The sequence below is a fragment of the Danio rerio genome, chromosome 8 (assembly GCF_049306965.1).
Source record: "Danio rerio strain Tuebingen ecotype United States chromosome 8, GRCz12tu, whole genome shotgun sequence".
NCBI lineage: Eukaryota > Metazoa > Chordata > Actinopteri > Cypriniformes > Danionidae > Danio > Danio rerio.
The window spans coordinates 57,625,226-57,651,585 of NC_133183.1; the positions used below are offsets into that span (position 1 = coordinate 57,625,226).

Here is a 26,360-nt window from a genome sequence, read left to right on the forward strand (position 1 = left end):
ACTGAATCGGAAGTTCTAAGACAATCGAGAAAAAAGGCGCACATCCGCATTTTAAAATAAGGTCAATACTCTCAGTGAACAATGTTGACTTGAATTAGACTTGATTACTGAACTTAATTTCAGTTCATTTTTGGGTGAACTATACCTTAAAAGTTCTGAAAAATTCATAAATGTTTGGTAATTATGATAAGAACTGATGCTTGTGAAAGAAAATCCTGTATTTATCAGGGATATATATACAGACTACTGGTCAAAAGTTTGGGGTCATTTTTTTTCATGCTTTTTTTAAGGAAAATCATTCTGTTCATCAAGGTGGCATTAATTAAATGTACATAAAAAAAGATTTATTACTATTTTAAATAACTGGTTTCTTATTGTATGTAGTTTCGAATAAAATCATTACTCCAGTCATTATTGCTTTTATTACTATTACATTAACAATAATAATAATAATTAGGGCGTCACAGTGGCACAGTGGGTAGCACGATCTGTGAGGCAGGAAGGTCGCTGGTTCGTGCCTCGGCTGGGTCAGTTGGCATTTCTGTGTGGAGTTTGCATGTTCTCCTCGTGTTCGCATGGGTTCTCTCCGGGTGCTCCGGTTTCCCCCACAGTCCAAAGACATGCGGTACAGGTGAATTGAATAAGTTAAATTGTCCATAGTGTATGCATAAATGAGTGTTTATGGATGTTTCCCAGTGATGGGTTGCAGCTGGAAGGGCATCTGCTTTGTAAAACGTATGCTGGATAAGTTGGCGGTTCATTCCGCTGTGGCGACCCCAGATTAATAAAGGGACAAAAAAGAAAAATTAATAATAATAATAATAATTAATAATAGAGGGCGAGGCAGTGGCGCAGTAGGTAGTGCTGTCGCAAGCAGGCCGCTGGTTCGAACCTCGGCTCAGTTGGCGTTTCTGTGTGGAGTTTGCATGTTCTCCCTGCCTTCGCGTGGGTTTCCTCTAGGTGCTCCGGTTTCCCCCACAGTCCAAAGACATGCGGTACAGGTGAATTGGGTAGGCTAAATTGTCCGTAGCGTATGAGTGTGTGTGTGAATGTGTGTGTGTATGTTTCCCAGAGATGAGTTGCGGCTGGAAGGCCTTCCGCTGAGTAAAAACTTGCTGGAAAAGTTGGCAGTTCATTCCGCTGTGGCGACCCCGGATTAATAAATGGACTAAGCCGACAAATGAAGCTGAAAATTCATCATTAAAATAACTGGAATGAATTATTAAATTAAATTTTAAACTACCTTTATACATACTTTTTTAAAATATTTCCCAAATGATGTTTAACAGAGTAAGGAAATTTTCACAGTATGTCTGATAATATTTTTTCTTCTGGAGAAAGTATAATTTGTTTTATTTCGGCTAGAATAAAAACAGTTTTTAATTTTTTAAACACCATTTTAAGGTCAAAATTATTAGCCCCTTAAAGTTATTTTTTCCATAGTCTACAGAACAAACCTTCGTTATACAATAACTTGCCTAATAACCTTAACCTGCCTAGTTAACCTAATTAACCTAGTTAAGCCTTTAAATGTCACTTTAATCTGTATAGAAGTGTCTTCAAAAATATATTGTGGAATATTATTTTCTGTCATCATGGCAAAGATAAAAAAAGTTATTAGAAATGAGTTATTAAAACTATTATGTTAAGAAATGTGTTAAAAAAATCTTCTTTCCGTTAAACATAAAATGGGTAAAAAAAATAAACAAGGGCTAATAATTCTGACTTCAACTATATATACAGTTGAAGTCTGAATTATTTGCCCCCCTTGGATTTTTTTTTCTTTTTTAAATATTTCCCAAATGATGTTTAACAGAGCAAAGAAATTTTCACAGTATGTCTAATAATATTTTTTCTTCGGGAAAAAGTTTTATTTGTTTTATTTTGGCTAGAATAAAAGCAGTTATTAATTTTTTTAAACAACATTTTAAGGTCAAAATTATTAGCCCCTTTAAGCTATATTTTTTGACAGTCTACAGAACAAACCGTCATTATACAATAACTTGCCTAATTACCCTAACCTGCCTAGTTAACCTAATTAACCTAGTTAAGCCTTTAAATGACACTTTAATCTGTATAGAAGTGTCTTGAAAAATGTCTAGTCAAATATTATTTACTGTCATCATGGCAAAGATAAAATAAATCAGTTATTAGAGATGAGTTAATAAAACTATTATGTTTAGAAATGTGCTGAAAAAATCTGCTCTCTATTAAACAGAAAATGGGGAAAAAAAATAAAAAGGGTGGCTAATAAATCAGGGGGGCTATTCTGACTTCAACTGTGTGTGTGTGTATACATATATATATATATATATATATATATATATATATATATATATATATATATATATATATATATATATATATATATATATATATATATATATATATAGTCGGTACGGAATAACATTCAGACCCCTTTACATTTTTCACTCTTTGTTATATTGCAGCCATTTGCTGAAATCATTTAAGTTTAAGTTTTGTTATGATTAGAACTGATGCTGTTGAAAAAAATGGACATTAGTGAAAGTAGTAAAATATTTATATTTTTTTGGACATTTTCACTTTGGACTTACTAGTAAAAAAAATTAATTGCTGCACAAAGGTTAATCGAACAAGTAATGAAAACATTTACACAGTAAAGAAAAAGGGAATGAGATTTGACTACTGAATGAAAGTTTTTGTTTTTCCTTATTTTTTAAAATATGATACGGGTTTGGAATGACATAACTTTGAGTTGTCATGACTTTGAAGAGAATAATAGTAGTCTATTAACTGTCAATGGCTTTGTGTTGTGTTCAGGGTGGAGGCTGTCGGTTCTTGAGGTACGACTGCTCCATTAGGTCTCCCAGGAAGGGCTGGGCTTTCATGCACCCGGGACGCCTCACCCATTACCACGAGGGTCTGCCCACCACCGAGGGGGTCCGATACATCGCCGTCTCATTTGTAGACCCTTGAACTTGTGTTTAACGGAAACTTGAATTTGCTTTGAATTGAGAAGACTGAATTGAGCAAAGTGCCTTACGTTTCTGAATACGCCAGTGTGTATATATTTCCCATGTTTGTTTTTTTTGATAATTTTTTCTGACTGATGAATGTTGAAAGCATTTTGACAGATCGCTATGCAATGCCGTTTTACTCATTTATTTATTGTCATGTATCGAAGGGATTTTTTTTCCCCATACAGATGACTTCTACGTTGTAACTGTCTTTGCTTTGACATTCACAAGTTTGAGGTTTTTTTTTTTTTGATGCCACTCAAGCAATCGGTGCTGACGTTTGAAAACAGTGTGTGGTTTGTTTTCTAACTGCTTGATGTTGCTTGTTTTGAGATTCATCTTAATGGATTCATCATCATGTCACAATTTATGGAGGAAAACACAATAAAACTGAAAAGAAAAAAAGATTGTTGGACCTGATAGAAATGTGATATTTGGCAATAAAGGCAAATTACATGTGTGACATACATGTTCAGGGGCGACACGGTGGCTTAGTGGTTAGCACTGCAAGAAGGTCACTGATTTTAGTTCTGGATGGGTCAGTTGGCATTTCTGTGTGCATGTTCTCCCCATGTTCTCGTGGGTTTCCTCCGGGTGCTCCGATTTTCCTCCACAGCCTAAAGACATGCGCTAAATATAGGTGAATTGAATAAGCTAAACTGGCCGTAGTGTATAAATGTGAATGCGAGAGTGTATGGGTGTTTCCCAGTGCCCGGTTGCAGCTGGGAGGGCATCCGCTGTGTAAAACAAATGCTGGATAAGTTCATTCCGCTGTGGCGACCCCTGATAAATAAAGGGACTAACCTGAAGGGAAATTAATTAATAAACTAAACTGTTCGTACTGTGTGTGTGTGTGTGTTTTCCAGTACGGAAGGGCATCCGCTGTGTAAAACATATGCTAGATAAGTTGGCGGTTCATTCCGCTGTGGCAACCCCTGATAAATAAGGGACTAAGCCGAAGGGAAATTAATCAATTAATTAATAAACTAAACTGGCCGTAGTGTGTGTGTGTGTGTGTGTATTTCCCAGAACTGGGATGCAGCTGGAAGAACATCCGCGGTGTATGCTGGATAAGTTGGCGGTTCATTCCGTTGTGGCCACCCCTGATAAATAAAGGGACTAAGCCAAAGGGAAATAAATGAATTAATTAATAAACTAAACTGGCCGTAGTGTATGTGTGTGTGTAAATGAGTGTGTATGGGTGTTTCCCAGAACTGTGTTGCAGCTAGAAAGAACATTCGCTGTGTAAAACGTGCTAGATAAGTTGCCGGTTCATTCCACTGTGGTGAAACTTGATAAATAAAGGGACTAAGCCAAAGAGAAATTAAGGAAATAATAAACTAAATTGGCCGTAGTGTGTGTGTGTGTGTGTGTGTGTGTGTGTGTGGGAATGAGGGTGTGTGTGAATGAGTGTTTCCTAGTACTGGGTTGCAGCTGGAAGGGCATTCGCTGTGTAAAACACATGCTGGACAAGTTAGCGGTTTATTCCACTGTGGTGACCCCTGATGAACAAAGGGACTAAGCCGAAAGGAAGTGATTAAACATACACGTTCATCTTTGGATTTCACATATTTAAAATATGTCATAAATGCCACATATATTATGAAATATTGCAAAAATGGCCGCTTTTAATCATTTTCAATCATTCGAATTTTAAATATATGTTAGAATATATTAGCTATAATGTTGTATATGTGTTCATATAAACAATGATAAGTATAAGGACATACATAATTAAATTTGGGAAAACCGTTACCTTTTTTTGACTTTTGAACGCAGTTCCATGTTTGTTTTTCCTTACTGCAACATGCATGTAAAGAATGTCGACAAAAATCTGAGGGCTGTAAAAATCCCAGAAAAGCATCTGGAAACTCATCCTTCAAGATGTTTTGTTATGAACTACTGAGCGCCCGGAGCGACGCAGTGGCGTTTCTTTGTCGAGTTTGCATGTTCTTCCTGCGTTCGCATGGGTTTTCCCCGGCTACTAGGCTAAATTGTCCGTAGTGTATGAGTGTGTGTGTGAATGAGTGTGTGTGGATGTTTCCCAGAAATGGGTTGCGACTGGAGGGGCATCCACTGCGTAAAAACGTGCTGGATAAGTTGGCGGTTCATTCCACTGTGGTGACCCTTGATAAAAAAGGGACTAAGCGAAAAAAAAAAACGAAAAGAAAATGAACGAATGAATACTGAGCGCCCTCGCGTGGAGCAAAAAACAACAACAACAAACGTCGCATGTACATGACGTAATACATCTACCCGCCGTTGGAAGCTAATGCTAAGATAATGGCGACCAAATAATCACTCCGCTCTTATGTAACGTTAGATATGGAATACCTTGCTAAGTACGGATATTTATACTGAACGTAAAGGTAAATACTCATCACATTTATTCACAAATTATGCTTCTTACGTGAAGATAATGGAAGCACTGCTTTCACACCCACTTTTGATGGTCAAACGCTTATGAGCAGTTCGTTAGGGTTAGGCGTTGTTGCGGGTCTTGTTTCGGTTTCGCTTATCCTGTAAATGCTTTAACAAAAGCTGTGATCTGGAAAGCTCTTCCAGAGGAGGATTTCATTAATATATGTTGCGATGACATCGCTGGATCAACATGCTTGAGGATTGTCATAAGATATAATACATCCTACGTTCCTACTGGTAAACATATTTGCTTATAAAATCAACTGTATTGACTTATATGTGAAGATGTTGCTGTGCACGTCAGGTTTGTAGTTTAAAAATGTCCTTTAATTTCGTGCTGGTAACGTTAATGTTAGAAAAGACACTCAACGTTACATAAGTGAAAGGTATGATTATGTGAATGTTTCATCTGATTGCAGCGTTTCGAGGTTGTAAAGATATATAGATTATATATCATTACTTTTTAAATGCATGAATATTGAGGAATAAATAATAAACATTTGCTCTTGACAGCTAAATTGTCAAGTGGGTCCGCCTTCTTTTTTCTAAACCAATCAGAATCGCTAGTCTCACGTCAATCTAACTGCGTATTCGGAATTGCTCGAATATGACTGGCTGAATTGTCTTTGGGGCGGGATTATTAAGAATGATGCAATTTGTCTCATTCAGAGAGATAAAAATTACTGGTATAGATATATATAAAAAATGAAATCTTAAATATGATATACTAATGCGATTACACGGTACGCATTGTTTAAATATACATAATTTATCTGTTACGTTGTACGCATTCCAGCTTGGTGGATCAATCACGTGGTCACGCCGCCCGGTCTAGTGTAGTGGAGGATTGCAGTGGGTTTGGGGCAGTCGAGGGTTGCCGCTTGTGTCTGTGACATTGAGCTCGAGAAAAAGTCCTGTCGGAGCTATGACTCGGATACTAGAGTGTTTAAAATCATTAAAGCTAGAATAAAGACATTATATTCACATTTAACGTCGTTTAAGTTGTTTAACGCGTTAGTTTCTGTCTGGAGAAGAAGTGGGTTGGTGTCGCCTCGTGGAAGTCGTGACTGTGATGTTAGTGTGGGTTATGGATTATAAAATGTTCATAAAACATTGTAAACTCTCTACATTGAGTTTACATCTTAAGTGACCGGACACCTCTAGATCAAATGCTGGGAAGCTGATCCAGCTTATTCGATCTTCTCTATTTATATAAGCTGTTACACACACTGCCAGGTAAGACTTGCTATTTTATTATCATTAAAGTACGTGTTTAATCTTAATTGATCGGTTGTTGCCTGCTAAAATACATGTTTTTTTTCTTGGAACGTTTTAATAGCTAATGATATCTCTGTTAATTAGCAGCAAGATGTTAGAAAATTAAAAGGAATAGTTCACCCAAAATGAAAACTGTCATCATTTAATGTTAACCTAGTAGGACATTCTGAAACACTTAATGTGAAAAAAGCTTAACGTGGCTCAATGTACCTAAACATCAACCAGAGAAACCCAAATTTCTGTCAAACGTTACCTGTAATTTAGAGGTAAATTTGGTTTTATATTAGGATATTCAGACTTTCTCCTTAATAATATAATTTCAGGAAAGTATTGTTTGCCAATTCTAAATAGGGAAATCATATGAGCAGCAAATGACTATTAAAGTACAAAATTGTTTACAGTAAATTAGTGTTAATGTTGTTTACAAGTCATACTTGCATGCTAATTCGGATCGAAAATTCAAAGTAACATATTAAACAATATAGAGACTGCTAAATGAACAAATGTGTGAATTTAAAACCAACTTTACCTGTATACTTGTAATTAACCCCAACTACTGTAAAAAAAAAAAAAAAAATAAAAAAAAATAAAGTCCTAATTCAAAGATAAAGTGAAAAACATCACGTTAAGCATTTTCTCCCATATTGAAGTCTTTTATAAGGACAACGCTCAACAAGTGGGAAAAATACAATTTCTATTAAATTTTATACGTGACTAGGGATGGGTATTGTTAAGGTTTTAACGATAGTACTACTTTAATCGATACCACTTATAGGTTCGATACTTTAACGGTTCTCTTATCGGTATATTTTGTTGTGTTTTTTTTTTGTACAAAATCAAATTGAACATAATTAAAACCCTATATATTATTATTACGTTTTTATTGTAAAATAAAATGAAACCAATAATTGTAAAACAAATAAATAGATAAAAATCCTGTAAAAGAATGTACAATAGATTGAAGGAAAATGACTGTCAGTTTTTAAACTGGAGAAAAATCAACATGTTTGCCTTTTCTGGCAGAAGTCGGGACCTTTCTTGCCTTGTCAATCTTCACTAGTTCCAAACAGGTTTGAGTTTCTTCTTTTGATAACAGAAGATATTTTAAATAAAAAAGCTGAAAACCTGTAACCATTGACTTCTATAGTAGTCATTTTTCCTACATTGTAAAAATGCTGAGTTACACACAATCATCATGTCCTCCCAACACAAATTGGTTAATTTAACTTGAAGGTTTTTACAATTTTAAGTTGATTGGACATTACACAATTAAGTTGTCCCAAAAAATCCTCAAGAATAGTGTTATGTCAGATAATTTAAATTAGTTAAAACAAGCAGCAAAATATAAATTTTTAAGTGATTGAGGTAAAGTTTTTTTTTTTTTAATATTTCGCATATTAAATTAGTGATTTCGCATAGTCAATTATGCTCCCTATGTTGTTTGCCATGGTACTTTGAATATTCAGTCTGAAATTACATGCAAGTATAACTTGAAAACAACATTAGCACTATTTATTTGACAGTGAACAGTTATATTTTGACATTTATTGGCTGCTAATATGATTCACTATTTAGAATTTTGCAAATAATATTTTTTTGAAATTATAATATTAAGGAGAAAGTATAAATTTGAGAATATAAAACCAACTTTATCTCACTAAATGACAATAGTCATCATTTAATGTTAACTTGGTCAATCTCCACTAGTTCCAAACACGTTTAAGTTTCTTCTTTTGAAAACAGAAGATATTTTAAGTTAAAAAAAAAGCTGAAAACCTGTAACCATTGACATGTATAGTATTCGTTTTTCTTATATTGTAAAAATGCTTGGTTACACACAATCCTAATGTCCTCCCAACAAAAATCGGTTAATTTAACTTGATTTTTTGCAGTTTTAAGTTGATTGGACATAACACAATTAAGTTGTCCCCAAAATCCCTCAAGAATAGTGTTATGTCAGATAATCTAAAATGAGTTAGAACAAGCAGCAAAAATATTTGTTTTTTAAAGCGTACTACGACAGTCAAGCTTCAAAATATAATTTATTTTTTTTATTACCTAATACAGGTTTAAAACCATAAGTGTAAAAATGTGAATGTTTTTATTGTGGTGAACTATCCCTTTAATCATTTGGATTTGTTTAAATGATTAGACATTGTGTGAGAAGGTTAGTGTGTGTACACTATAGCAATGTTTCTCAACTGGTGGGTCGTGACCCAAAAGTGGGTCGCGGGAACATTTTCAGTGGGTCGCGGAGTGTGTCGTCAAAAAAACAACAAAATTTTATTTTATAACTTATTATGTGAGACTTATTATGTGAGCTTATATCAGACTTTTATTTTGAAATCCATGTGCGACAACTGAACTTTTCCTTACCCTAACCACTGTTTACAGTATTTGACGTTTTTACTCTGTAATATTACTATAATTTGATGCATTTTGTTAAATGACAGCAATAAAGTATTGTTTTTTGTAAGCCTTGGTGATTTTCCTATGATTTATCTGTCACTACTTGTGTAGGTTAACAAATAAATACAAATGATTTATAATTCCTAAAATTATATTATAGTTCCTGAAAATTTGCACTTTCACTTTCCACATGTAATATATGGGTAGTTGCCATGAAATTTCAGATCTATAACCTTCCTAGTGTAATTATCATACATGCAGTGCAGTCTTGTGGTCTCATTACTTAAGGGACATACATTATTTATTTTACTATTATGTAACTAATAGGTAAACAAAATGGTAAATAGTGACTTAAAGAGATACAAATCCAAACCCGCTTGAGTTCCTTAATGAGTTTCATTGTTTTAAATGCACTGAATATATTTTGAAAGAAACTGGAAATCAGTGACTATTGACTTGCATTACGACATTTTTTAAAAGAACTTCTTTTCTGTTCAACAGAAAAAAGAAACTCAGGTTTGTGACTTTCGAAGGTTGAAAAAATGAAGGCACAATTTTCAATTATGGGTGAATTTTCCCTACCTACATATATATTAGTGTTGTCAAAAATATCAAAACTGAAATATTTAAAATGATGCAATCTTGCTTTTGGTTAGTATCGATAACTGGCTTAGTCTTATTTTTATGTAGATTTAGAAACAATACAAAATAACTAGCGCTGCACAATCTATCGTTCCAGCATTGATATCACAATGTGATCATTCGCAATAGTTACATTGAGAGTATGTGCAATATTGAATCAGGATTATAATTATATAATAAAATATAGAATGTAATAAAATAATACATTAGAAGAAGCAAGCAAGCAAGTCAAGTTTTATTTGTCACATACATAGTTATACAAAGTATGACCAGCAGTAAAATGTAGGTCAGGTCCGCTCCAGAGATAGTGCAAGTATAGATAAACAAAAAATTAAATATTAAGGAAAAAGACAAAAAAGAAAAAGCGTGCAAAAAAAAAAGATGTGCAAAAAATTATACAAGGTAATAGAATAGCAGCAATATGATGTACTTATGAATATGACTACTACAATGATAAATACGAAAAAATCACGTAATGTGTAACACCGGGTTAGAATTTAGTAGCCTGATGGACTTGGGAAAGAAACTCCTCCTAAGTCTCTCAGTTTTTGCCATCAAGCTACGAAATCGTTTCCTAGATGGAAGCAAAGTGAATAGATAATTGTCAGGATGGTTTAAGTCCTTACAGATTTTAACAGCTCTATTCATACAGCTAGGGTTGTAACAATATACCGGTATGACGGTTTACCACGATTTGAACGTGCACGATTATCATACCATGAACAATTGCATATCAACGGTTTTAACCCTTGAAGACCGAGACAGGCGCCCGCGGCTAAAAATAAGTATTGCTCTTAAATGTTTAATAACTTTTGATCCGCTGATCCGATTCATACAATTCAAAGATTGGCATAAAGAAGAGAGTCTCAGCTTTACAGTGCTGTATCACATAACATTCGCGGACTTTCAGAGGCGCCGGAATCAGTGCGCTTACGTCATCAACATTTGACAACGCTGATTTGACAAAGAAACGCTCGTCACTGTGTCTCCGGACAAATCAGACATGATACATTGATGCATTGTCCCTCCTCCATGCCCAGATTGGTTCAAACTCGCTATATCACAACCAATAAGCATAGGTTTCGCTTTTGTTTGTGGACCAAGCTTTTTGAACAACACGGAATGAGAGAAAGGCATACATTTATGCGCGGCTAAATAAAACGCAAAAAAAAAAATGAAATAATTCTCATACTAAGTACTTTTGCATGCACAGCAGCACAGAAACATGACAAAACAGTGACACAGCAAAGACGAACTGCTGCTCTTGCTGTTTTCAAAAGACGCAAATGAAGATGCAGCTGTTTGTCTGCATTGCAGACAACCATATCCAAATCCATATCGATAGACATCCATATCCATGCTGGCACATAAAACCTAAGGATGTTCCATATTGAATCTAGTTTCGTTATGTAACTATTTATAGTATAGTAAATATTTATATCTATGTTTTACTGAGGATTTGCACCATGTTTATTTGGACTTTATTTGGACTTTGACACATTATTTATTATTTTCTTATTTTTATTTGTTCATTGTAAGTGGTGTTGTTTATAGTAACTAAAAATATATTATTTGGAAAAAGTCAAATTTGCTTCACTGTTCTATTATTTTGTAACATTTGTAACATACCGTATACCGCGAAACCGTCAAACCGTGGTATTGTTTTAGACGATTATCATACCGTGAAAAATTCATACCGTTACAACCCTACATACAGCGTTTAATATAGATGTCCTGCAAGGAGGGGAAAGCAGACCCTGAGATGCGCTCAGCTAAACGCACAACTCTTTGAAGTGCTTTGCGGTCTTGGTTTGAGCTGTTTCCATACCACACTGAGATACCTTGAGTCAAAACACTTTCTACGGTCCCTGAATAGAAAGTTTTCAGGATAAAGGGATTTAAATAAAGGGAATTTAAAAGCATTCAGACCTAAAAAAAAATTTGTACCAAATTGAATTGTTCATAAAATGAAGACTATGCAGTATTGTTTTACATTTAATTATTGAACTACTCTATACCCGAACCCAATTCAACTCCTTGGAAACAATCAAATGCTGTTGATTTAATTTGTATCTCTATTTTTATTGAATTTTTCAATGCTTGTAGGTTGTTTCTTATATTTTATGCATAAGCACTCCCTTACAAAATCATCCCAGTTAATCTAAAATCATAAATTCCTTCCAAAAATCTTCAAAGTTATTCAACACATCTAGTGAAATCGTATTCATATCGCTAATTATATTGCAGAAACAAAAAATTGCAGTCTTAGATTTTCCCATATCATGCAGCCCTACAATCAACCATGTCATTTCTTTCTTAACACACAGCAGACAGTGTCCAGATTGGCACATGGTAAAGGTTTCACTGATAGTTAGATATCAGGTTAAGTCGGCCTTTGATGTCTGGTTACCTCATTTACAGTGCAGACAGCCGGACACTTTATTGACGTTCCATTTGTCCTTTTAGTTTGTGCAGTGAAGGTGACTTTCCGCAGCACATGGACGAATGCTGCATGTAGCACGTATCTGCCAACTGCAGGTCCAGACTCTTTAATATGACACCGCTTAGTTGTCCAGAACCCTGACATTACCAGCACTGAATGTTAATGGTGTATGGCTCGCCTGAGGTTATGCTCATGCACTGATGGCCAGATTTAGCTTGTTTTGAGGAAGTAGTCTAGTCTGTGTACATACTGAAATATGCAAGTGAGGAGTTACGAAGTTTGCTTAAATCTCAAAAAGTCATTTTAAAACATTTCGGGTGGTCCTGAATGTTGGAGCATCGATGAATAATGAGATAATTATGTATTAGTGGTCAGCAGATTTAGATTTTTTAAATGTTCATCATTGACTGATGTGCTTTTTTTTTTTTTTGGGTTGAACACTTTCATTTTTACATTAGGGATGCAACGATTATAAATATTGATTTTACATAGAGCTGCACGATTCTGGCTAAAATGAGAATCGCATTTTTTTTTTGCTTAAAATAAAGATCCAGATTCTTTCACGATTCTGTAGATGTAAAATAAAGCTTAATATGAGTCGGCAATTATTATTGTTTTTTCTGAAACATATGGTAAAACAACAATAATATTGTGTATAGGTCTACTGGTTTCTATAAATAATTCTATTCTACTTATAATAATTCTGATGTTGAATTGTGTTTGAGAAATAGACCTTTGCTTGCAATTTGTCATTGACAACATTATAAGACCATTTTATTCACTAGTGAAATCAACATTATGTAGGCTAGAGTAGTTATACTGACACTGTAAACATTTATTTTCATGCATAGCTTTGTGTTTGCTATGAAAGAAAAAACATATCAAATGCTGGTCGCAATTAATTCTAAAATGCGATATGATTATTTGAATAACGTGCACGCTTTCGGTTTCATTTTCACTTCGCGTGCGGCTCTCAAACGATCACTCTGTGCCATAAACTGAATATTATTTACAACTTTATTACCTGTTACTCCAGTCTATGCAGGTTCTGTTCCCTAAAGTAGACTTGCACGCAACTATTATTAAGTAGGGCACGCGCCTGCCCTCTGTGGTAACAGCTCAAGTACAGTAGCTCACGTCACATGAAGACAAAAAAAACATTTTTCGGTGAATTATACCTTATAAATACAGTATGTGACTCTTTCAACATCATTTGGAGGTGTTCATGTCGCTGATTAATGTTTGTGAAACAATGAAAAGACTCATGCAGCAGCCTTTGTTTCTCTTCTGAACTTGAAGATATGTTTGGGAAAGTCGTAGAAATGCTGGTTTAAGATCGTTTAGGGGGTCGAATCGAGATTTCGATCTTTTTTCGATTAATCGTGCAGCTCTAGTTGTACGATTATAGTCTGAGGAATAATCACGGTTAATATCTCGATTATTTTGCATTCATTCATTTTATACCACTACTAGTGTAGAAAATCACAAGAAAACTCCTTATATTTTAAAGGGTTATTTATTGTGGCTCAGTAACCAAAGTAATACAGGACAAAACAATTATAAAAACAAGCAATAGTTCATTTCTCTTTTAAAAATAAGTGAAAAAAGTTTTTAGCATTTAAACAAAAGCAACAATTTTATGCTAAAAAATAAAGAACAATGAATAAATAAATAAAAATGGCCCACCATGCAATCTGAGAATGGTTTAGAGATCGTCATTTAAAATTTTATGTGACCTTATATCTGTTTGTTTTATTGTTAAGCTACAAAAAAAGCTATCTGAAACTAAATGTTTTAATGTAACTGGTGTAAATAAATGAGATTTAGTTTAAATTGTACATACGACAGATAGAGGACAATGCAGAGACTCTAGTGAGGGAATCAAGTCAAAGGCAGATTCTGCTTGGCTAGTGTATTCAGCATTGAACTCCACTGTGTTATAAACGTGATTGTTTATCTTTTAATTGCAATAAGTTCTAATTAAAAAAGTAATACTGCATCAGTTAATGCTATTCAAACAAAGTAATGTTTAGGGATGCACGATATATATCGGCGGCCATATCGTTAACGGCCGATAAATCGGCCGATAAAACTCATAATTTTAATATTGATTGGGATGATTTCGTAGGCCAGATAATCTGCATAAATTTAGTTGCATTTTTTTTGTATTCGAACTGTATTCGAGTATAAGTTCAATAATCAAATGCAAGCAAATAAATCTGCATAGTCTTCATTGTATATAAGATAAATGCAATATATTTTCATTGTTATAGTTTCTTGCACACAAATGATTTAAAGGTCTTAAAAACAAATCAAGCAAGCACTCTTTCACTCTATTAAGTTTAAGCTTCACAATCACTCAGCATATAGTTCTTGGTCAGCTATAATTCCACTCAGATTTCCTAAGAGATTCTGAACTTGACATTGCAGATTCTGCGATGTGACTATTGCCAATGATCACATAGCGATATCAGTGAGAGGGTGCTCGCTGCAGAGCCATTTGAGGAGAGCTGAGCTCCAGCAAGGGGGAGCATGAGCTGTCGCTCCTCCTCCTGTAAGCTGTTTTAATGCGTACACCAACCCCACCCCTAACCCTACCCCCAGTGACATCACTCGTAGAAGAAGTGCAAAAAAGGTGGAGCTCAAGCTTAAGCTCCCCCTTGCTGGAGCTCAGCTCTCCTCAAATGGCTCTGCAGCGAGCACCACTTGATATCAGTGCTGAAACGATATATTGTGCAGCCCTAGTGAGTAGTAATTACTAGTAGCCTGGTAGGTATCAAGGTAGCTGTAATGATTAAAGATTAAGGAATTTAGAATATGGCTATACAGTATAGCATGTAATAAATGTCGGGCTCCACAAAATTCTGTCATGCTATCCCAACACTAATCAATTAATTGAAAGTAGATTGAACATAAAACAATTAAGTTGTCCTCCAAAAGAAATTGTAGAATTGTGTTGTTTCAACTCGCTATAAATAAGTAGTTTAAACAAGGAGCATTTTTTTGAGTGTAAGTAATCAATATATGGTTTATAATACTAATAAACAGTCTATAATATGCTAGCATCACTACCAGCAACTAGTTAAAAGTGAGAATTGGTCTCAATACTAAGTTGTTACCGTCTTTAAAATGGATTCATTTTCAAATCATTTATTTGAAATGATTTACTGTGTATCAGTAGTACTTTGCAAACAAGACATTCAGACATTATTTGTAGAAACAAAACTGTAAATATTGAAGAATACAAATCTGTGGACTGTATCAGTAGTGGATTCTTAAAGGTGTCAGTCTGGTGTCTTCATAGTTAGAACTGTGAGGGCAGTTTTTGTCTAACAAGCAAACTCATCCAGAAACGGCTGTAAGCACATTTGGGACATTTGTGTGTTGTTGACACTCGGCTCTTTTGGGTGACACAGCATTTCACATCACCACATGGGACTCCACAATAGCTCTGAGCAGTGCGGTTGGACAACAGCATAGCTGAAGGCTTTTAAGGGTGTGTTTTTATGCGCTTGTTTTATTTGTGTTGCAAAACATGTTTTGTGGGCGTCTTGTAACTTTGTAACACCTCCTTAAAAGATTAATTAGGCAGGCGTTGGAAATATGAAATACTTCAGTCCCCCAATATGGAAAGTTCTAGTGAATTTTTAATGTTTGTTGTTGATTTGATGCAAATGTGAACTTAGTGGGACAACACATTGATAAGTCAATATCCCTAAATACTTGTTTGGTTTGGTTCATTGAGAAATTAATATTCTGTCACAAATTACTTACCTTTTACTTGAGTTTTATTTCCTTCTGCTTGTAATACCCATTTCATCTTCTACTGTATTTCCTCCATTTTACAATACACCGGAATTGTTTCTCAAGTTCAAGAATGCAGAGAAAGGATTGCGTTCTCGTGCACAATGTTCTTGCCAGGTCACCTCAGAAGAACAAACTCGGGAATCTGTGAGAACGGACAATGTGTCCTAGGGCTGCTCGATTTTGGGAAAAATCATAATAACGATTATTTTGGTCATTATTGTAATCACGATTATTCCAAACGATTATTAGTTGTAGTCAAAATTATTAGCACTCCTGAGAATTTTTGTTTTAAAGAAATATTTCCCAAATTATGTTTAACAGAGCAAGGAATTTTAGCAGTATTTCCTCTAATATTTTTTTCTTCTGGAGAAAAGCTTATTTGTTTTGTTTTGGCTAGAATAAAAGCAAATTTAAATATTTTGAAAGCTCTTTTATGGTCAATATTTTTAGCCCCTTTAGGCAATATATATTTTTGATTGTCTGCAGAAGAAACTACTGTTATACAATGAACTGCCTAATTATCCTAATTAAGCCTTTGAATCACACTTTAAATTTGAATGCTTGTATTTAAAAATATCTAGTCTAATGTTGTGCTTTCATCATAGCAAAGATAAAATAAATCAGTTATTAGAAATGAGTTATTAAAACTATTATGTTTAGAAATGTTTTTTTTTTTAAATCTTCTTTCCATTAAACAGAAATTGGGGGGTAAGGGTTGCTAATTTTCAGGAGGGCTAATAACTCTGACTTCAACTGCATTTATACAGTTATTTTCCACCCTGCAAAGGAAAGAGAAATAAATACAATAGAATAAAAATATGAAACAAACTGTGCTTTAAGCATCTTCACTGTAAGAAAAACACTTTAGCTACAAAAGGTAGTACAGTTGTACAGTCATTGCTTTAGACTTGTCTGCTTTTTGACACGCATACTGGGTCACACATCCTAAGTTATAAAGTCTTCACAGTGATTTACATACTTTGCACAGCGACATGGATACCTCCTAATGGTGTTGAAAGAGTCACATACTGTATTTATAAGGTACAATTCACCCTAAAATATCATTGTCTTCATATAATAATGTATTGGTGGCCGCAAAATCACACATGACGTGAGCTGACGGTGAGCTGTTACTACAGAGGGCGGATGATAGACATATCATATGGCGCATATGGCAAGCCGTTTAGCATTTAAACCTTTGTTCTTATTATCCATAAATATATTTAGAGATATCTCTAATTATATTTGACTAGTCATAATTATAATTCGACTAGTCAGAATGACAATTAGAGATATCTGCAATTACAATTGTATTAGTACGAAATCAGATTGGAGATATCTGCAAATATATTATGACTAGTCATATTCCTCCATTGACTTCCATTGAAAAATATTTGCAGATATCTCTAAATGAGTTTTGACTAGTCACAATTGTAATTAGAGATATCTCTAAATGAATTTAATTAAATATGAATTAAATATATTTATGGATAGTCAGAACAAAGGTTTAAATGCTAAAACGGCTTGCCATACACGCGCGTCTGCTTCAGTGAACAGAACCTGCAGGTTGTGACGAACAGGTAATAAAGTAGTAAACAACATTCAGTTTGTGGAACAGAGTGATCTTTCAGGAGCCGCGTGGGAAGTATAAACAGCACTTAGCAGTGGAAATGAAACCGAAAACGTACACATTATTTAAACAATCATATCACATTTTAGAGTTATGATTACGACGAGCATTAACCCTTTTGAGTACAGAGGTACACAAAAATGCACGTCAACAAGATACACTTGATAGCGCCGACATCAGCGACGCCGAAGAAATAGTAAACCTGCCTAAACTGCTGAAAAGAGTCACGACTGTCCTGTGTAATGAAAAGACGGCCACCCTGTCACTCATCATGCCCAACATGAAGACAGCCATCCATAAAAACCTCTCAGACAGGCACACATAAGTTCAGGATTATCTTATAGAACTGCTGATTACGCGGAAATGTGGATTTTTTTTGCACACACAAAAAACGCAAGTGACCAAGCAAAGCCTTAAGCTCTTACTGTTAAATTCAATTGAATAGAAAGCTTATTTTTTTTGCACCTTTACTTAAATTGTTCCTTAATTTTGTCTCTGTCATTTCAATAATATTTTTAAGAAGTTTTTTAATTGTTTTATTTTCCTGAGACAGGCCTGTTTAATTTATTTTCTTAAAGAAGGTTCAGTTTAACAAGTGGAAACAAAAGAAATACATAAAAAATAGTTTACTTGGTAAAATTTGCATTTCAGTTAAATTTTAAATTTTTATTCCAAATATTGTGATGCATATCGAATCGTGAACATTATATCGTGATACACATCGTATCGTGAGCTGAGTGTATCGTTACACCCCTACAAAATACAATTAAAACCAGCCCACCTTCTTGAGCCTGAAAACTCTAGTGTGCAGCCCTTACACAAACTGATTTATCTCCATCTGTCTTTTCTAGTGAGATGTCTCTGGTTTTCCCGCGACCCAATACCAGTGTGATCGGCAAGAAGGACAAGCGACTCATGGCTGAGGTGAACGCATCTCCGCTCAAACACTTCGTCACTGCCAAGAAGAAGATCAACGGCATCTTTGAACAGCTGGGCGCCTACATCAAAGAAAGCTCAGCGTTTCTAGAAGGTCTGCTTTCATTACTCTTGTCAACCTGGTCTCAGAGCTCACTGTTGCCTGCTGTTTAACTGTCAGACTCATCCTGGTTGATCCTGAACTGCATAGCTTAGATAGCAAAGACAGGTTACGTAACAAACAGCTAGACGGCTGTAGGCTCAAGGAAAAGCATGGCTTAGTCAGCTCTTCATGTCTGAAAGGTTTTTTGTCTGTGAGCACTTTAGATTTTCACCCTGCCAGTTGGTTTAGTAGCCAGGACAAATTTTTACTTGATGGATTTTGGTGTTATGTTAAAGCTATGTCAGGGTATCCGCAGGGACTTAAAAAGTCTTAGATTAAAAAAACAACAACATTTTAGTCCTAAAAAGTCTTAAATTCACTGAAATATTTAGTTGTAGGTGTAAGGTTAGTCCAACGCCGGTGTCTGCTGGTTGATGAATGTTCACTCGTGCTCGGACTTTCCAGTGCACAATGTTGCTTTAGTTTAAATTTGACTTGTATCTGACTTTAAATATGAGGTGGTTTTTGGCTATTAATATCTTTATCTTTTGTTTTATCTGACTCCAGTCATAAAACTAATTAATTTTAAGAAAAATTAATTAAATTAAAATTAAGAAGATTATATCAATATATAATTTAGAACCTTTGTTTGAACCTTTTGTCTTTACCTGTAACTATTACATTTGTTCATGTGGGTGCTCATGTCAGTCGGAGGAATCGTCTCAGCCGGTGGTGTCAATTATGGTCACACTCTTGTCAGTCTTGATTATTAAAGGGTCATGAAACCCCCTCGTTTCAGCAGGGTGTTTTCACACCTCTACTTTGGAAAAAGTCAGAAAAGTGGGCGTGTCCAGCTCTGTTTAGGGGGAGTGTCGGAGGAACTAAATTGGGAGGCTGTGGGAGTGTCTATTTAGGCACGCGCGAGTTTCAGTCAAAATACACACAGGAGAAAGGGATGGTGTTTAACCTACATGGACATCTGTAGTCGAATTATTTGCCAAATTATTAAATGTTGGACTTTAACTGCAGTTTGGCTCTTTCATTCAGGGAATTCATTCATGCCCCTTGCGACAAACGAGATATTTGATCCGAGGAACTGCTCTAAGTGTGTATTTTTCATGCAGTGTTTGATACCGCACGTCAGAAAGCCGCGTGTGTTATTCCGGTCACAAAATGCGGTGAAAATCCTACACGAGGTTAACGTTTGTTTGTGGTGCTAACATGTTTACACTCGGTGCAATAGTTAACTTAATTCGATACGAGCAAACTGAATAAACAAAGAGCACTGGTCGCCCACTTACCAAATCTGTAGAGACAGGACAATTCCCAGCAACTAGAGCCACGGTTTTATAAAGAGAATACTACAAGCGAATCCGGATCTCAGCGTTTGCAGATGAGAACAGCACTCAGGTAAACAATAATCCTCCTTAGACACGTAAGTTATTGTTGTCGAGCGTCGCGTACACTGTTAATCCACACGTGACTCCAGATGAGCTCTCACAGAGAGAAAATGAAAACGAAACTTAACTGCAGCAAACTATAAAAGCAACACTTAACGCTTTTTTTGCCAACACAACGTGGCGTCTCTGTGGTGTAAACACGGTGACACTAATGAATATTATTGAAGTTGCACAATAGAGCGCGCTGATTGGTTTGAACCAAGCCTTACTCATGCATTAATGTATCACACTGTAAGACGTAATAAGACTCACTCTGGCACAGACGTCCAGTCTGCACGCTGGAATACAACGCTATTATGTCATGACCGAGACGCAGCTTCAAAAATTAGTTTCAAACAGGAAGTACGAATTTGCTTGAAATAACGCAAAAACAACCAATTTACACTTTTTAGTGAAATATAGGTGTCCTAATAGTGTTTTTAGCAGTGTGGGACACATATACGACTGTCAACAGCTCAAAAAAATGTGTTTTGGTGTTTCGTGACCATTCGAGGAAATGTCAAAGTAAAGCTGTACAGGTCGTTCATATATCATATGAGAAGCTTTATACACATAAATACTGTATAAATATTTATTACTAACTTTCTATAATTGATATGATATTTTCTCACTTGATGTATTGCATTACATCTTGGTCACAAGCCTCTTTAACTACATTGAAGCCTATTGACTCAATCTATAAACAAGCAGTTAAAATTATGGACTTAAAGCCTATGCGATGGCATCATTGTGATGTTTTATGTAAACATAACCTGTTTAATTTTGATAGTTTAATTCAATTTAGTTATCTTAAATTGGTTTTTAAATGTTTAAATAATCATGTTCCAATCCTGTTTTCTAAGCTAATCAATCGGCATCAAACCTCCCACAGAGTTACACGGGCAACTGCTAACGGTGACTGTCTAGTGCCAAAGTGTAAGACCTCGTTTGGTCAATCTGTCTTCTCTGTAAAGGGAGCCAAACTGTGGAATGATTTACCGATTAGCTTAAAATCAGAAAGTAATTTAAATATTTTAAGTAGTGCTCTTAATAAGTGGTTAAAAACAAAACAGCAGTGTTTGCACAAATAGTCTACTGTTAGTTGGTTGGATCATGTCGCCTTTGCTTTTGCCTGCAGTAATTTTATGTAAAGAATTGTAATGTTTTGTATGTTTTATTATATTTCTATTTTGTCAATTTTAAGCCTCCTGTGGACAGGTGTTGAAAATTTGCAAGTTTGCTAAAACACTTAAACAAATGCATTTGGTTGTCCAGTGTAATTGTGATGTCCATGTCAAATAAATAAATAAATAAATAAAAATATAAACATGATTTGATTATGACTGCAGATCAATAATGAAATAGCCTACTGTAACGTCTGCAATTATATAAGAATAAATAAATAAATGCAACATATATGTTATAAATTATAGAAAAACTACACACAGCACACATTTAGTCCTTTTTTGGGTTCAAAAACAACACGCAACATATAGCCCACAGTCAGAGCAAACTTCTCATCCGTATCTTTAATCTTCACCAGCACATGTAACCTCTGTTAGAGAGTCATTTCATCATTCTGAGTTCATAATAGTCCAAAAGGCGATGATAAACATGGCAGTTTGTTCATGATTCAGGTTCAAAGGAGCAACAATTTGCTCCTTTGTTTTGTCGGGCTTCTCCTAAGTTATTCCGCGCTTCTAGAATAGACTTTAAACAATGAATTGAAACATTATTAGCTGTATGTGTGAGAAGAAATTCAATGCCCGTTTTCCCTTTAACAGAAACCTACAGCAATGAAGAGCTGGATCCTGTTACCACAGAGGAGCAGGTGGCGGAGGTGCGGGGATACCTGTCCAAAGTGGCAGGGATTGGTGAAGTCCTGTCCCGAAGACACATGAAAGTGGTCTTCTTTGGCAGGTACGGTGCATAGATTTTGCCCCTCACAGAATAAACGCAAACATATGTCAAAATCAGCACTAAATCATAAAGTCTATCTCAGTTTTTATGCAGACTCTAGGCTATGGACACTGTGCACCTGTGGTACATTTGACATCAGCAAATTATCTGCACAGACAGATTTTTCATTTCTTTTATGCTCAGCTAAAAGTACTGGAATAAATAAAATGTAGTGCTGTACACCTAATTGTGATGTTTACTAGTGCCTGTGAATAATAAACTGTAGAAGATGTCAGAGAAACATGTTAAAATCATATATGCACAGAACCATAAAGAAAAGTCAAATAAGTGGTTAAATTGAAATAAATTGAAAAACACTTTCACCGTCTGATAATATTTTTTCTTCTGGAGAAAGTCTTATTAGCTTTATTTTTGCTAGAATAAAAGCAGTTTTTAATTAAAAAAACATTTTAAGGTCAAAATTATTAGCCCCTTTATGCTATATTTTTTTTCTCGATTGTCTACAGAACAAACCATCATTATACAATAACTTGCCTAATTACCTTAACCTGCCTAGTTAATTTAATTAACCTAGTTAAGCCTTTAAATGTCACTTTAAGCTGTATAGAAGTGTCTTGAAAAATATCTAGCTAAATATTATTTACTGTCATCATGGTAAAGATAAAATAAATCAGTTATTAGTGATGAGTTATTAAAACTATTCTGTTTAGAAAAAATCTTCTCTCGGTTAATTGGGGAAAAAAATAAACAGGGGGGCTAATTGTTCTGACTTCAACGGTATTTCTATTGTTCAGCAAATTGTACACAATTTTTAATCATTTATAATAGTGTAAAGGAGGCCAGCTAGAGGCTATGGTGTTTAGCCTCCTTGTTAGAGCAACCGCCTCCCATGCAAAGAATCGTTAGTTCGATCCCAGCTCAGACCGGGTTGGGTGCAGTAAGATCGGTGGGTTATACATGGGGGCTCGTCCGGGATGGGAATGAGGTTTAGGGGGGTGAGTGTAACTGAGGCCAGCTAGCAAAGTGCTATGCAGGTACACCTCACTCCTCTGACCTCAAAAGGTGCTCTAGTGACAGATGCTAAAGACCATGGTCTTTATCCTCCTTGTTAGAGCAACCGGCTTCCATGCAAAGAATCAATGGTTCGATCCCAGCCCAGACCAGGTTGGGTACAGTAAAAATGGTGGGTTATATGTGGGGGCTTGTCCGGGATAGAAGTGAAGTTTAGGGGGTTGGGTGTAACGGAGGCCCGCTAGCAAAGTGCTATGCAGGTAAACCTCACTCCTCTGACCTCAAAAAGGTGCTCTAGTAACAGATGCTAGTGGCCATGGTCGTTAGAGCAACCGGCTCTAAAGCAAAGAATTGCTGGTTCGATTCCAGCTCAGACTGGGTTGGGTACAGTTAAAACTGTGGGTTATATGTGGGGGCTCGTCTGGGATGGGATTAAGGTTTAGGGGGGTGAGTGTAATGGAGGCCAGCTAGCAAAGTGCTACGCAGGTAAACCTCATTCCTATGACCTCAAAAATGTGCTCTAGTGACAGATGCTAGAGGCCATGGTCTTTAGCCTCCTTGTTAAAGCAACTGACTCCCATGCAAGGAATCATCAGTTCAATCCCAGCTCAGACCGGGTTGGGTGCAGTAGGGGCGGTGGGTTAAAATAATAATTGTTATTATGAATTATTTAAAGAAATGGTTTACATTTGATTTTCTTCTAAGCTTATTTCAAAGGGTTCCTACAAATTTCAATTAATTAAAAATATAGTTAAAAACCATTGATGAAAAATTCGGACAATTTAATAGGGGCCTACTAAAGATTCTGGTGTGCTTCTTTTCCCGTGTTCTACTCCTCCCATTGCACAGCTGAGCGAGCAACCATTTCAATTACACTCAACAATAAGCATGGATGGATGCATTCAGTATTCATACTACCTTGTGGACATTTGTTCCATTCAAATCACTCGCACGAATCCACACAGACACAAAACTAAGTCCTGCATGCGGGCGGGTGAACAGCTAATATTTGATGTAACGGGTGGAATAATTATTCACATGTCATTTCCGGTTCTGGGTTGGTAATAAACAGGCGCGAGCGGAATGTTGGTCCAGTAGTCAATCAGTGTGCAGCATTGTAGGCAATCGTGTGGCAACTGATGGACAGTGAGCACACAACTCTATGCTCTAATCACAACTTGAATAAAGATTTAAGCTCATCATGGGTCTCTTTCCTGCATTACACTTAAGCTTTGATGGCAGCTTACCTTCTAGCATATTGTTGAGCTTCGAGAGAGACAACCAAGAGTGCTCCAATATTGTTAACTATAGTAGCAAGTGACATTGCTTGTGTATTTTGCTGTATCTGAAAAATATATATATTTTATCAGCGTATGCTAGTTCTATTCTTGCCATCCCGTTCCTCGCATCAAGCACCGCAAGCAAGAGAGACTTCTGTGTTTGATTTAAAATTTGCAACAAAGTCAGCTGAAACCATTAACATTTGATGAGTGTGGTTCGGGTCGCGGTGTGTGTCAAACTGCTAGGGTCGGGTATGGAATGATATGAGTGGTGCTGTCCGGGTGACTGATCGGGTGTTTTTTTAATTATTGCATGTGTGGGTTTACCAAAAAGGACCAGTGCAGTGCTTCAAATCGACCATGCTGATTACAAATAACATCTCGTGAATTGTCTGAAGGCCTGAGTGGAAAGCACACCCAAAAGGAAACTAAACTAAAGCATAATTTGAGTTCATAAGTTGCATCGTTTGCATTTATAGGACCAGTAACGGAAAGAGCTCCGTCATTAATGCCATGCTTTGGGATAAAGTGTTGCCGTCTGGAATCGGACACACCACCAACTGCTTCCTGCGAGTGGAAGGCACTGATGGCAATGAGTCTTTCCTGCTCACTGAAGGGTCGGACGAAAGGAAGAGTGTTAAGGTACAAGTTTACTATTATATGTTCGAATGTCATTCCAAAGTGATTATGAAAGCAGATCCCTCTTGTTTGAGTCTTTGGGTGTGTTTGACATGTTGAGTCAGATTAGACCAATGCTCTGGGATCGGGAATGGAAACTGGATCTCTTGCGTAACACAGTGCGTCTCTCCATAGCAACCACAAATGAGCTTTGCACTGTAGGTGTTAATGAGGGTGTGTGATCCTATCATCCTCTCCCTGTAGAGCTACACTTGTGCTCTTAAATTTTTTTAGGAACAGAAACCAAGATTTTAGCCATGTATTGGCAGGAAAAAAGTTGACTAAGCTGAAACCATATTCTGATTAAATGTACATACTGTGCTTTCTCTGATTAATCGTGATTAATCCCTGACTAATCTCTGATTCTCAAAATTTAAAGGTGCCGTAAATACTGCTTTGTTTTAACAAGTAAATTGTTCTCTTATATCTACATAATAGGTTTGGGGCTTAGGTAAGAAAACAGAAACGGTTTTATATGATAATTTAATGCCCCATAAAATACTTCTAGTATCTGAGGGTCCTTATTGACCATATTTGGAACAGTCATGAATATTAATGAGCTCTGCTCTGAAGCACAGCTATACCTGCTCCCACTTTAACTCTCTCACTCGCACATATACACACGCACATCATGATGTACACTGAAATAAACAGGTGCAAAATAATCATACTTCATTTGTCAAAAAGTTTCAACAAACAGAGTAGATGTCTAGTTAAATCATTTTTACTTAAGTGGTGGAGGTTTATTTTGCCTACATGGTGTGAGTGAGCTATATATAGTGCTCAGCATAATTGAGTACACCCCATTTTGAAAATGAATATTTTTATCCATTTCTCAGTAAATATAGGAAATTGATTTGGGGCATTTGAACAGATATATTTATTAAAATAATATTTTAGTCACCAAAAATATTTAGAAATTGAAAGATGATTCAATTAAATTCAGGCTAAATATTGCATAAAATTTATATACAACCTACAAAATCAAAACAATTTTTTGCTTCTCATGATTTTTTCTCTTTTAAAAAATTGTATTTAATATTTTTCTATCGCATAAATTTGGATGAACTAGTTTTTGGACTGTTATCGTAAGTTATTTTGTTAGATAAGCTCCAGATTTAGTTTTAGTACTGACTAATCTTATACATATATATATATAGGCATATATATGAATAGGCAGTGATCTGTGTCGTTATAATGGCGTCGGTAAAAAAGACGCACAACCAACAGGAACCAGCCAACAGTATCTGTGTGAGCTAAAATGACTAAGTACAAGTGAGTGAAAGATTGAAGCAGTCTACTGATCCTCTGACTGCCTGGACCTGCTGTCTCGAGCCCATGGCTGTGTGTGTGCTTCTGTGTGTGTGTGTGTGTCAGAGGTAGTG

General features: G+C 35.7%; 2 protein-coding genes across 6 annotated transcripts in view; both read left to right on the plus strand.

The window, feature by feature from the left end:
• Positions 1-3,838, plus strand: part of plod1a (procollagen-lysine, 2-oxoglutarate 5-dioxygenase 1a) — a 46,054-nt gene extending 42,216 nt beyond the window's left edge. Inside the window, exon 20 of one of the 2 annotated variants that reach the window (XR_012383842.1) lies at positions 2,803-3,838. Coding sequence is in view for 1 of the 2 variants with exons in the window: in NM_001077742.2 (NP_001071210.2) it covers positions 2,803-2,958 (156 nt within the window). In the remaining variant the exon portion in view is untranslated. The remainder of the gene's footprint in view (positions 1-2,802) is intronic. The other variant, NM_001077742.2, reaches the window with a different exon arrangement.
• Positions 3,839-5,242: 1,404 nt separating this feature from the next.
• mfn2 (mitofusin 2) overlaps positions 5,243-26,360 on the plus strand; it is a 51,435-nt gene continuing 30,317 nt past the window's right edge. For 2 of the 4 annotated variants that reach the window (XM_005172483.6, XM_073909724.1), the window contains exons 1-4: positions 5,243-6,656; positions 18,481-18,659; positions 21,871-22,006; positions 24,777-24,939. In XM_005172483.6, coding sequence (XP_005172540.1) covers positions 18,485-18,659; positions 21,871-22,006; positions 24,777-24,939 — 474 coding nt within the window. In that variant the 5' untranslated portion in view covers positions 5,243-6,656; positions 18,481-18,484. The remainder of the gene's footprint in view (positions 6,657-18,480; positions 18,660-21,870; positions 22,007-24,776; positions 24,940-26,360) is intronic. The other 2 variants (XM_005172484.6, NM_001128254.2) reach the window with 2 other exon arrangements.